We start from the raw sequence: 11,376 nt of genomic DNA on the forward strand, positions 1-11,376 counted from the left end.
GTTTCAGACATGAATATTTTTGTGTGATGGGGGAGAACTATCACAATCGGCATGCGCAATCCGATGTGTGTGGTGCAATTAAAGCATATGCGAAAAAATTCATTAGCTAATACTTGAAAGTGGGCGGCCAAGGTTTCAAACGAGTAAGTCATATGAGGCAGTGTTTTAAAACGAGTGATTTAATTACAGGCAACTTGCCATGTTTGTGAAACTGCTCAAAAGAAAGAGCTTTAGTGGAAATAGGACTGTATGAAGCTGTTATTGTGTGATTGATTGCAAGTGTCCCTGTTGTCTAGTACACCGTTATTGCCTGTTGCAGAAATGCTAATGGCAGTGATTACTGTGTTTGAAGCTGTTACATTGTGTTAATGATTGCAAGTGACCGTGTTTATGACCATGTACATAATGTATGATGATGTTCTCGTCCGTCTCCCTTAGTCTTTTTTTTTTTCAGTTCAGCTATTGAAACACGTGTTAGCCATGTATGTGAATTAGTGTCCTGTGCAGCTCATCAAATTCCTAAAAAAAAAATGTTACACCTGTCTACTGTCATTCCATTACGCTCCACCATATAAATCAGGCAAGGGCACACGCACTTCGTTTGTCTCGTCGTTCTGTACGACGCTTCTGGCGTAGTCGTCGGCGAGCCGTTCAACCAAGGCCTCCCGGTGGGATACCCGACGAGGGCCTCGAGACCGGCGCTGCACGCGGGGTTGGTGGCCTGGAAAAAGTACCACTTTATAATGAACTAAACACACAACTACGTTACGTCCAGTGCATTCAAGCTGTGACACTGCAGGATATTTCCTTTTCACTTACTGGTTCCTACTCCGCTAGGGCCAGCTGCAGGCTGTGCAGTGGCTGGAGGGCTTCGGGGCAGTGGCTCGGCAGGGACCACCACTTCTGGCTGCTGCAGTGCTCCTATATTGGTTATAAAGGGTACATTCACTCAACGGTTAGAGTGGAAATAGTTTGCGTTCCTCATATACGAAACAGATTCCACAAACAGGAAGGCAACAGGGAAGAGCAAAAGCTTACCTTCACGTGAAAGGCCGCTTGTGCCAGCGGTGGTGCCCACAGATTGTGTTCGCACGGTCACCTCCATGGCGGGCTGCTTTATGTATAAGATGCGAAGAAGCAGTTTTGTCAAGTTTGCGTAATCTGCTCCTCACAATGTGCAACTAACGTAGAGTTATGACAGCAGAAAAAAAAAATCTCTTGAAATCCCAGTAGTAAACCGTCTTGTGCATGCCAGCAGCAAACACATGCACATAAAGGCAGAAAAACTATATCTGTTATACCAGTGTCACGCAGGCACTTTTGATCTGAATCGATCCCGATCGGGGCAAAATTTCTCTATTTCTATTGCCTCCCTTCCGCGGAATGAAGAAAGGAGCCAATGGCTGTCGAGAAATTCTATCCAAACTGGGCGCGATCGCGAATGAAGCGGCCTGCGTGACTGGGGTATAACACTGCTTACGCGATGCAGTATACACGGCGCAACTACTGTAAATTGCTGCCGCGTCCTCCCATTTTTTGGTGCGTTTGTCAATGGCTTACCTCGTCGAGAGGTTGGAAGAAGGGCTCGCACACTCCCGTCACCGTGGAGGTGCCCACCAAGGCCAGGACACGGCCACGAAGGCCGGGCAGCCGGCCTCCACCCGTGCCGCTGCAATTACGGACAGCATTGTAAATATCGCGAGCAACAGAACCACTCCTCGCACTCACCTTTGACTTGCGGAAGCTGCGGCGGCATCTCGGCGGGAGAGAAATACCTCCTTCCGCCAAAACACCTGCCACTGTTCCGCTGTCTTGGCGGCCAGGCCCTCTGTGTTCAGCAGGGCGGCGAGCTCACTCCAAAGCTACCGCCTACGGTACACCGTGCACTCCTGTGTGAGTGCGCACGATGTCCGCACAAGGTACGGATAGCCCTCCATGAACGCCACCAACAGTTCACGTTGGTGTGGCGACACGTGAGGGCCAAGCCTGACATTCTTGTCGGACGACATTTCGCAGCCGACAAACAGAGATTTTGCAATTGAACTGCGCGCTCCCGCCAATTTGTTTTGGTGTGTGCGATACCACCTAGCGGACTAAACCAAAATATATGCCGCTTAAATTAGTTTTCTTCTCTCGCATGACATTTCCGAGGCAGATTATGTGTTGCAACAGTAAGAATTTTTTTCTTATATTACGTGTTTAATTATTAAGGCATCACAAGCATTCTGCACTTAATGTATCGTCCCCGATCGAAGCCCAAACTGGTGACGCAAACTTCCGGGGCTGGGCTCGCTCGTTTATTGGCTGTGCTCTCCCTCCCTTTCTCACAAATCTTGCGGACGGCCTACTTTGTGACGTCGCAGCCAGACCGAACGAACGGAAAAGCGAGCTGTTTGCGCGATAGCACCAAAAGGGCGGAAAGAAACGCAAGCGGCTGTTGTTCAAAGAAAACGCGCACCAGCGCCTCAGGGCATCGCGCGAACGCCGCTGTTGCCCGTGATTGGTCGGCGCCGCTGTGACGTCTTTCGCGGCAGTCTCCGGTCGGCGCCGCCGTTTGAGAGCGTAGCACGCTGTTCTGGAGACGTATTCTGAAACGTTCGCCGCGGTGTAAGTTTCGCCCTGGCCACGCCTCCGCCGTTGCGGCGCGCGCTGAATGGCTGATTTGACAAAACTGGAAATTCACTTGCGCCACCTGGTACTTCCTGTCTACGTCATTTTAACGTCACGGTGTCATTGGGTGCTCCGGACATTTATTGAATAAGCGAACACGTCTTTTGTTGTTCGGTTGCTGGTGGAGTCTAGCGGGGTAGTTAGGTGGTAGTTTATAGCAGAGTTTTTGATGGCGTGGTGCACGTGTTGTTTCCAGGCGATTGATGTTGTTTGTTGTTTCCAGGCTGTGTTCCCTTGCGCAAGTGACACGTGTGGGTGGCAGTGCTTTTGAGCAGCGCCATGAACAACGCACTGCTCGCGTGGTTCCTCGCGCGACGGCGGGACCAACATACCCGCTCCAGCCGTGACGCCTTCGCCATGAGGGGAGAAGCGTTTCGGCGCCATTTCCGGATGACGAAGAGCGCCGTCCGGCTGCTTTGCAGCGAGCTTGCCCACTTGCTGGAGCCGCCGACCGCGGGGGGCCTGAGCGTTGAGTACCAAGTCCTCTGTACCCTCAGGTTCTTTGCAATGGCAGCTTCCAGTCGTCAGTCGTCAGTGAGGCGGCCATCGACATGTCCCAGCCGTCTGTAAGCCGCTGCATTGCAAAAGTCGCGCGGGCCATTGTTCAGGTTGGGAAGGAGCAAGGATGGGTGGCCTTCCCACGCACCGCCAGCGAGCGAGCTGCAATTAAGCAAGGGTTCTTGCAGCGCGGCAGGCTCGGCGGCGTGATTGGGTGCGTGGATGGCACGTTCATCGCCATCGTCGCCCCGAACCTGCCTCCTGCGCAGAAGGCAACGTATTGGTGCCGGAAGGGCTATTACGCCCTGAATGCAATGGTGGTAAGTTGTAAACGAAATTGCATGTAATGGAACAACAATTAATGGACAGCCATTGGCATCACCGTAACACAATTGTCTGCAATGTGTTTCAGGTGTGTGACTCGGACTTGAGGGTCCTTCATGTTGACCCGCGATTCGCTGGGTCGTGCCACGACGCGCACGTGTGGCGGTACGCGTCGCTTCGTCGGCGCATTGCCAGCGGCCGCATTGCCGTACAAGACGGCGAGTACCTTCTCGGTGAGTATTAACGAAGTTGCTCTCAAAAGGAAAACTCTACTCGATGCGTGTGTGTGATGTCCTATGTTGCGTAAAATGCCGGAAATACTGGCTTCTATCTTTCTATGTGCAGGCGACAGTGCGTACCCCCTGGAGCCGTGGCTCCTGACACCTGCGCCTGGCCACCCTGCCCCGCACACACCGGAAGGGCGCTACAACGCCGCGCACACTTCCGCAAGGTCAGCGGTGGAGCGCTGCATCGGCGTCATGAAGAGCCGATTCCGATGTCTGCAGCGGCACCGCGCCTTGCATTACGGCCCCAAAAAGGCAGCTACGATTGTGGCAGCCTGTGCGGCGCTGCACAATCTGTGCATTGACGAAAATGTGCCGCATACGGGCCGCGCGTACTCTGACGGAGACGACGACGGCGACCGTCCGCACGCCTCAAGCAGCTCAGCAACGCAGGGTGAAGCACCTCGGGCCAGGCGAGCACTGTATTTGCGCGGGAGGGCGGCACGTGCAAGGCAGATTGCAATACTCTCGATTGCTCGTAATCGCCACTTGCAGCATGTACAGAATGCGGTTTGCCACGCACGTCGCCTGCAACGCTAGGCCGTAGCAGTTTGCCCAGTTGTAGCAGTTTGCCCGTTGCTGCCTCCCCTGGCCGCTCCCATGTGCAGGCACCTGTCGCCGCCCCCTTCTGCCCGAGTAGTGTGCGTCGATTTGTGCCAGACGCTCTCACGTGCTGACACTTGCTCCTCCTGTGCTGGCTGTGCTTGTGGTTTCGTTGCTGCCTCCCCTTCTGCCCGAGTAGTGTGCGTGGCTTTGTGCCAGACGCTCTCACGTGCTGACACTTGCTCCTCCTGTGCTGGCTGTGCTTGTGGTTTCGTTGCTGCCTCCCCTTCTGCCCGAGTAGTGTGCGTCGATTTGTACCAGACGCTCTCACGTGCTGACACTTGCTCCTCCTGTGCTGGCTGTGCTTGTGGTTTCGTTGCTGCCTCCCCTTCTGCCCGAGTAGTGTGCGTCGATTTGTGCCAGACGCTCTCACGTGCTGGCACTTGCTCCTCCTGTGCTGGCTGTGCTTGTGGTTTCGTTGCTGCCTCCCCTTGCCGCTCCCATGTGCCGGCACCTGTCGCCGCCCCCTTTCTGCATTACAAGTGTTCGCCGCATTTCGGCTGAAAGTGCCTCCCCTTTCCTGCTCCCTTGTGCTGACAGGCGTGTTTGTGAGCTCGTAGTGTGTATGGTTTTCTGTGAAGTGGTGCCTCCTTGCTGCTCCAGTGTGCCGACACCTGCCACCATCTGCTGGGGCATTAGAAGTGTGTGTGGTTTTGTGGCAGTTGGTTGCCCCACCTGACCTACACGTGCCAACATTCCTTATTGTGATAGAGGTGTTTGTGTTTGTGGTGATGTTTCTCGGCTTTCTTTTAAGGGGGAGCGTCTTGTGCAGTGTCTAGGCAACGGCTTGCACTGCTCAGCCTTGCCTTATGCTAGCTGCTGCCTTGTTCAACAGGTCTTGTGGAATGCAAGGGTTGAAGCTACATTAATGTGTTCTGGCTGCCGTGCCACTGGTATCCCCGCTACTTCCTGGCTGCGTCATTGTGGCAGCGCCAGGCGCAGGGCCAGGAAACGCTGCATTCAGTGGGAATGGGAGCAGATCAGTGAGGCAGGTGATGTGAATGTGATTACACGTCATCTCGACAACCAGCACGCCATCCTACGTGTGAATCCGCTTGCATCATGCAATTTCGCCATTCTCACAGCATTGCAGCCTTGCTGTCATGGATGATGATGTGCCATCGCACCACTAACGCCACACCCTTGTGTGCAGGGTCAGGAAAAGAGAAGTTCAAGATTCGTGTGCATCATATGTAGTGTAAACACTATATGTACCGTGGAAGGTGGCAGTTTGTGATGACATGGTGCAGCGAGGCGTGCACCACATCTGAAAACAAAACGCTGTTTTCTCGATGCTGTCAATTCATGATAGTGCACTACTGCAATACCACATCTTTAGATGTCATGCCATCGTAACCGTATCGTAGCAGTTATTCCACCTTCGTAACACCACTGCTATCATCCACTTGTAACATTGCAATAACTTCAGCATCACGTTTCTGTTGTCAGAATTTCCGCTCCAGCGTAGTCTTGCTCGCACTGCCATTGTAATGGCACCGTTATGTTACCATTGGCATCTTTTCATTGCCAGCACGGCATTGTTGTCACGTCTCTGCTTCTTCTCTTGAGTTGGCAGTGTACATTCACTGCTGTCGCTTCCATGCTGCTTTACTGACATTGCGACTCGATAGCAGCTGTGTAGTCATAACAGTTGAGTTATAACAAGACTGTATCGAAGACGAACTTGATCCATGTGACGCTGAAGCTCACCTTCTGCCGTTGCATCAGTGATCATTCGGGATCCTCTTGTTTCTTTCACTGTGGCTGGCAGCCACCTTTCTTCCTCTCCGAAGTTTCGGCTCCGAACAGGAGTGCCCGGGATCAGCTTGTTTTCTTGATCTGCCGGTGGACTGATAAGGAAGGCTACAGGTGGTGGAAGGCATGCGTCCAACCGAGAACGGATCTGGCATCCGAAAAGTTGTTGAGACAGTGATCATCCAGGGGCGTTATAAGGTAGCTAAAGAGCAGTTCAGCCAATCGCTCAGACAAGTCACCTGACCCAACCTTCTTGAGGCCATCTTTCAGCGTCCGCACGGCGCGTTCACCAAGCCCGTTCGATTGGGGGTGATGTGGTGCCGTACTAAAGTGCTTTATGCTGTTTCCTGTCACAAACTTCGTGAATGTCTCTGGCGTGCACTGAGTTCCGTTGTCTGCCACAATGATTCTTGGTATGGCCAGCCTGCTGAAGATTTCACGCAAGGATGTAACTGTCGAATGTGCTGTGGCATGACGCACTGGAATTGCTTCGATCCATTTTGAATGTGAATCTATGGCCACTAGGATCATGGTGTTGCTCACTGGACCAGCATAACTCAAATGGACACGTGACCAATTCTCATGCGTTAGTGGCCAGTTTACTAGTATTTTTGCCGGTGGCATTGCGTTTGCTTGCATGCATGTAGTACATTTCCTACTGATTTCTTCGATAGCTCCGTCGATGGCGGGCCACCACACGGAAGTACGGGCCAACGACTTCATTGCTGAGATTCCCTGGTGCGCCTCGTGCAGGAAGTGCAGCGTGTCACCACGAGCAGCCTCGGGAATCACGCCTCTGTGACCCCAGTAAATCAGCCCTTTGTAAACGGTTAGCTCACTTTTTCGTGCGAAGTATGGGTCCAACTACGGATCGGGTGCTACATACTTCTTTGGCCAACCATGAAGTATGTAGGAATTGACATTTCCAAGTACTTCACCTTTCTCGGTCAACTGTCTCAATGCTTGTGACGAAAGGGACATGTCATCTAGCTGCTGCAGCGAGTGCACGAACTCGTGTAGCTCCTCTGATGTGTCGTCAGTGGTTTCTAGAGGAGGCAGACTTCGTGCGTCAGCATTCAGGTTGTCCGAGCCAGGTTTGTACGCTATCTTGTACAGGTATGCTCCCAGCAGCAAGGACCAATGCTGAATTCCTGCGGCAGCCATAGTGGGCGTGGGATGATCTTCGCGAAATAGACCCACCAGCGGCTTGTGAGATGTGATGAAGGTGAATGTTCTTCCCAGGCGGTAGTCCCAAAACTTTCCTACCCCGAACACTAGGGCCAACGTTTCACGCTCCAGTTGGGAATAATTCCATTCCCCTTTGGCAAGTCTTCGAGAACAAAAACCTATAGGCTTGTCAACGTTGCCAGTGCGATGGGACAGCACCGCTCCGATCCTGTTGGGTGATGCATCGCACTCCAAGCGCAGCGGCAGTGAGGGATCGAAGTGAGTGAGCATTTTGGCATTGCATAAAGCGTTGTTTGACTTCTGAAACGCTTCCCGTTGTTGACAGCCGCAATTCCAGCGGCGTTCTTTGGTTAGCAAATCGTAGAGCGGTGATAGCAGACTGGTCATATTGAGAAGGAACTTGCTGAAATACGTGAGAAGACCCAAGTATGAACGCAGCTCGCTCACGTTCTTGGGTGTTGGCGCCCTTATGACAGCATCCATGTTCTTCTCCAGAGGTTGCAGCCCTCCAGTACTGATCTTGCAGCCGTGATACGAAACCTCAGGCATCCTGAAGGTGCACTTGTCCTTCCTTAGCTTGACGGCGTACTCTCGAAAGCGCAGGAGAACTGCCTTGAGGTTCTTTCAGCCGCTGTTCCCCTTCTCGGCCACCAGAACGTCGTCAAAGTACGCCTGGACTCCCGGCAAACCGTTCAGGACGCTGTCCATTATTCGCTGAAAGACTGCTGGGGCAGAAGAAACACCAAATGGCAGGCGATTAAAGCAAATAAATCCCCGATGTGTGGTGATGACCGTCAGCTCCTTTGGCTGCTCATCCAGGGGAACCTGGTTGTAGGCGTCTCAAAGGTTCAATGTGCTGTGAACGCCACCCTCGTGCAGTGCAGCAAAAAGGTCATTGATTACCGGGAGTGGGTACTGCTCCGTCACACAGCTGGCATGTACAGTTAGCTTGTTCTCGCCACACAATTGAACTGTTCCGTCTTCATTACCGGAACTATCGGCGTCGCCCACTCTAAGTGAGCCACCGGGGACAGGACTCTGAATTTATCAAGCCTGTCCAGCTCGTATGAAACGTTTTCTCGCTATGCATATGGAAGTGGCCTGGCTTTGAAGAGCTTTGGAACTGCATCCTCCTTTATGTATAGATGAGTGGGCGGAACCTTGAACAGACCCAGTTCAGGTGTAATCACTTCCTCGTACTCATACAGGATCGCTTGCAAGTTGAGGCCTTGCTCCTTAATGCTGCACACGCTCAAAACCGCGGCCCTTTCGTTGTTCAGCGCCTGGATGAGATCACGGCCACACAGGCTCGGTCCCGAGATGCGAACAACGGTCAGTGACGCCGTGACAGTCGTACCGCAGGATGAAACTGGGAGCGTTAGCTTCCCGGCTATAGGCAACGGACCCAAGTAGCATGACAACCTCAAGGTGGATTTTTCAATGCGGGGCTAGCTTGTGTGATGTTGGCAGTAGACGTCCCAGGGCACCACGTGCACGAGTGAGCCGGTGTCAATTTCTATCACGATGTCGGCTCCACCCCAGCAAAAATTGCATCGTACCGGGCTGACGATTCCGCTGTCTGCGGTTGGTTGCGGCTTTAGTGTAAACAACTGTGCAGAGAGCTCGGCTACGGCATTTTCCATTGACCCGCTGCTCAGCGCCAAGCTCTGGTGCGGTCGCTTTTCCTTAGATCGACGCACGGCAGCTAGGTGCCCATTTTTCCTATAGTTGAAACATTAGGCATGTTTAAATGCACAAGTCGCCTCGCCGTGCTAGCGGATTCACCACCGATGGCCATCAACATGGCCCCGAATTTGCATTTATCAGCCAGGCGTCAAAGCTCTACGATAACCTGTTGAGCTGATTTCACTTCCCTTTGAATGCGGGTGAAGAACTTGAAGCTTGCGGCTATCTCATTTGGCGGGGGTGTGTAAAATTATTCGAGCATGGTAACCGCTTCCGCGTCGTTAACTCGCTCACCTTTCGCGGGGCACAACGTCCACTCAGTGCGTCGATAGGCTTCGAGCTCAGTGCCGAGATGAGAAGCGCTCTTCTTTTAGCGTCGTCGACGATGTCGTTACCCTCGAAGTACGACTCGACTCTGGTGTAGTACGACGACCACTTGTTCTTGGCGTCGGCGAAATGTGGAACTTGGTGCGCCATGGCAGGAGTGTTCGCCGTCATCAGGCTTCTGGTTCGTTGCTCGTCGCCACTGTTATAAATAAACTGTTATGACTGCTACCAGGCGAGAACAGCATCCGGCCGGACGGCCAGGAGCATAATAAGGGCCACACAAGAACGGGAACACTGCGCCCGTTTATTCAGTGACAGCACTTTGTTCAGATGTTCTCAAGCTGCTCCGGCACGTGCGATGACGCCAGTCTCGCGCCACGGCAAACGCGGTTTTCTCTGTCTTCGTTGTCGTTTTCACTTTGCAGCAGTTGTGAACACTGCATTGTCGTCACACAAGTGTGCCTGTTGCAATAATGCAACTGTGATCATACCATTCTGGTTGCCCTAATGGTGGTGTCGTTTCAATACCCTTGTAAATGCAGCATTGGTGCGCTTTCGACACGTTTGCATTCGTGGCTGCAAGCCTGTCGCGTGTGTGTTAATGTTGTTCTTTAGCCTTTCTGATGTTACGGCAGTGGCAGCGTTCCATCATTAACATTACGTTGGTGTCATTCGGTGACATTTATAGTGCTGCTGTCATTGTGATGTCTTTCATGCTTCTTTTCATGATAGCGCCCAGCTACTGAACGCCGATGATAGTGTATGCTAGAGAAAATTAGCCCAACTAGGACATGTCATGTGCACTTGCCACTGCTTGATGGGCGGCAATAGTGTTCCTCGTGAAATGCCATTAAAAGTGTGATTACGCGTACTTTTTCAAGCACGTAAGCATCATATTTTTCACAGCAGTCTACCTCCCGATGCTCCTATGCCATGAAACCGGCTCTCTCATCCTTGTGCGTTCCAGATGCATGTGCTGTTGTGGGACTTGTTTAGTCATACGCATATAATGTGTCATTGACCGATGTGGTCTTGACCAAGCAAGAACAGTCAAGCAGATCCTAAGGGGACGAGAAGCATTGTGCTCCTACGTGAAGACAGGGCAATGGTAACATAGCTTTAGGTGCTGCAGTTGTGCAACATTGTTGAAACTGCTCGCAACATGTGGATAGTCAATGCTATAGCCTCATGCTGCGGAATACGAGTACGAAATTAATGCAGCTGTGCATCCGTATGAGAAATCTGCGCATGAAGGAATTCAACTAAGTGGAATCGCATGTATTGCCAAGCATACAACACGTGCACTGTAAACAAGGCTCAGTCTCCATTTGCCAATCGCTGTTGAGCCTTTCCTCGTGTGGAAGCTGTTTGCGACAGTGCGACTGGTCGTGAAGGTCTGTTTGCAAAAGCAAACATGGCTGCATAGCACCATGGTAGTGACAAATATTTTTGAAGCGACCGTAGCAATCGAAGAATCATGACTGCCATCCAGCACCATGCTGGTGAAGTGCCTTAGCCGCAAAGACAGAAGTTCCGCATAGTCTGCAGCGCCACCATGCCATGGAATGATTCTGGAAACGTAGACGCTTATTATACCAATTTCAGTACTTCACCCCCAGAGCGGTGCCAATGACACACAGAAATTGACTAGTGTTTGCTTTTTCCTACAATGGGCTGTTGCACCAGTTGTCGAGCGTCTTCTGTGGCCCGACACTTGATACAAGAATGTAATCGGGTTCTACAGCTTTTGCAATGCTGTTTCAAGCTCAACGTGGCTCGTTTGGCGAATGACATAGCGTCAGATGATTTCTTTTCACCATCGCCGCCTCGTTGCCCTACAGCTGTTACCGTTGGCAGCAGTGAAGGTGCACCAGTGCGCATTGCAAGTTGCACGTGACGCAAGGGAGCTCTTTTTCCCAGCAGCACTAAAGGGATTTTGCACAATGCGTGGGGACACACATTCTACGTTTCTGAGGATGTGAAGGCAAAAATACATTGTTAGCATAAGAATTTCATGCGTCGTTGGCGCTACAGACCTGCT

General features: G+C 52.0%; 1 protein-coding gene across 1 annotated transcript; it reads left to right on the plus strand.

The window, feature by feature from the left end:
- Positions 1-3,221: 3,221 nt before the first annotated feature.
- On the plus strand, positions 3,222-6,936 carry LOC126516638 (putative nuclease HARBI1). The gene is made up of 4 exons (XM_050166748.2): positions 3,222-3,488; positions 3,581-3,725; positions 3,838-4,189; positions 6,888-6,936. The coding sequence occupies exons 1-4, from the start codon at positions 3,222-3,224 to the stop codon at positions 6,934-6,936; spliced, it is 813 nt and encodes a 270-aa protein (XP_050022705.2).
- The last annotated feature ends 4,440 nt before the right edge of the window (positions 6,937-11,376 follow it).

Source organism: Dermacentor andersoni, chromosome 1 (assembly GCF_023375885.2).
Source record: "Dermacentor andersoni chromosome 1, qqDerAnde1_hic_scaffold, whole genome shotgun sequence".
NCBI classification, from domain to species: domain Eukaryota; kingdom Metazoa; phylum Arthropoda; class Arachnida; order Ixodida; family Ixodidae; genus Dermacentor; species Dermacentor andersoni.

Bases quoted from the DNA above. Each gene is read 5' to 3' on its own strand.
- LOC126516638 (XM_050166748.2), top strand. From the start codon at position 3,222: ATGTCCCAGCCGTCTGTAAGCCGCTGCATTGCAAAAGTCGCGCGGGCC. The intron at 3,726-3,837 runs GTGAGTATTAAC...TTCTATGTGCAG, and splicing joins AGACGGCGAGTACCTTCTCG to GCGACAGTGCGTACCCCCTG. The intron at 4,190-6,887 runs GCGAGCACTGTA...CGCCTCGTGCAG, and splicing joins GGTGAAGCACCTCGGGCCAG to GAAGTGCAGCGTGTCACCAC.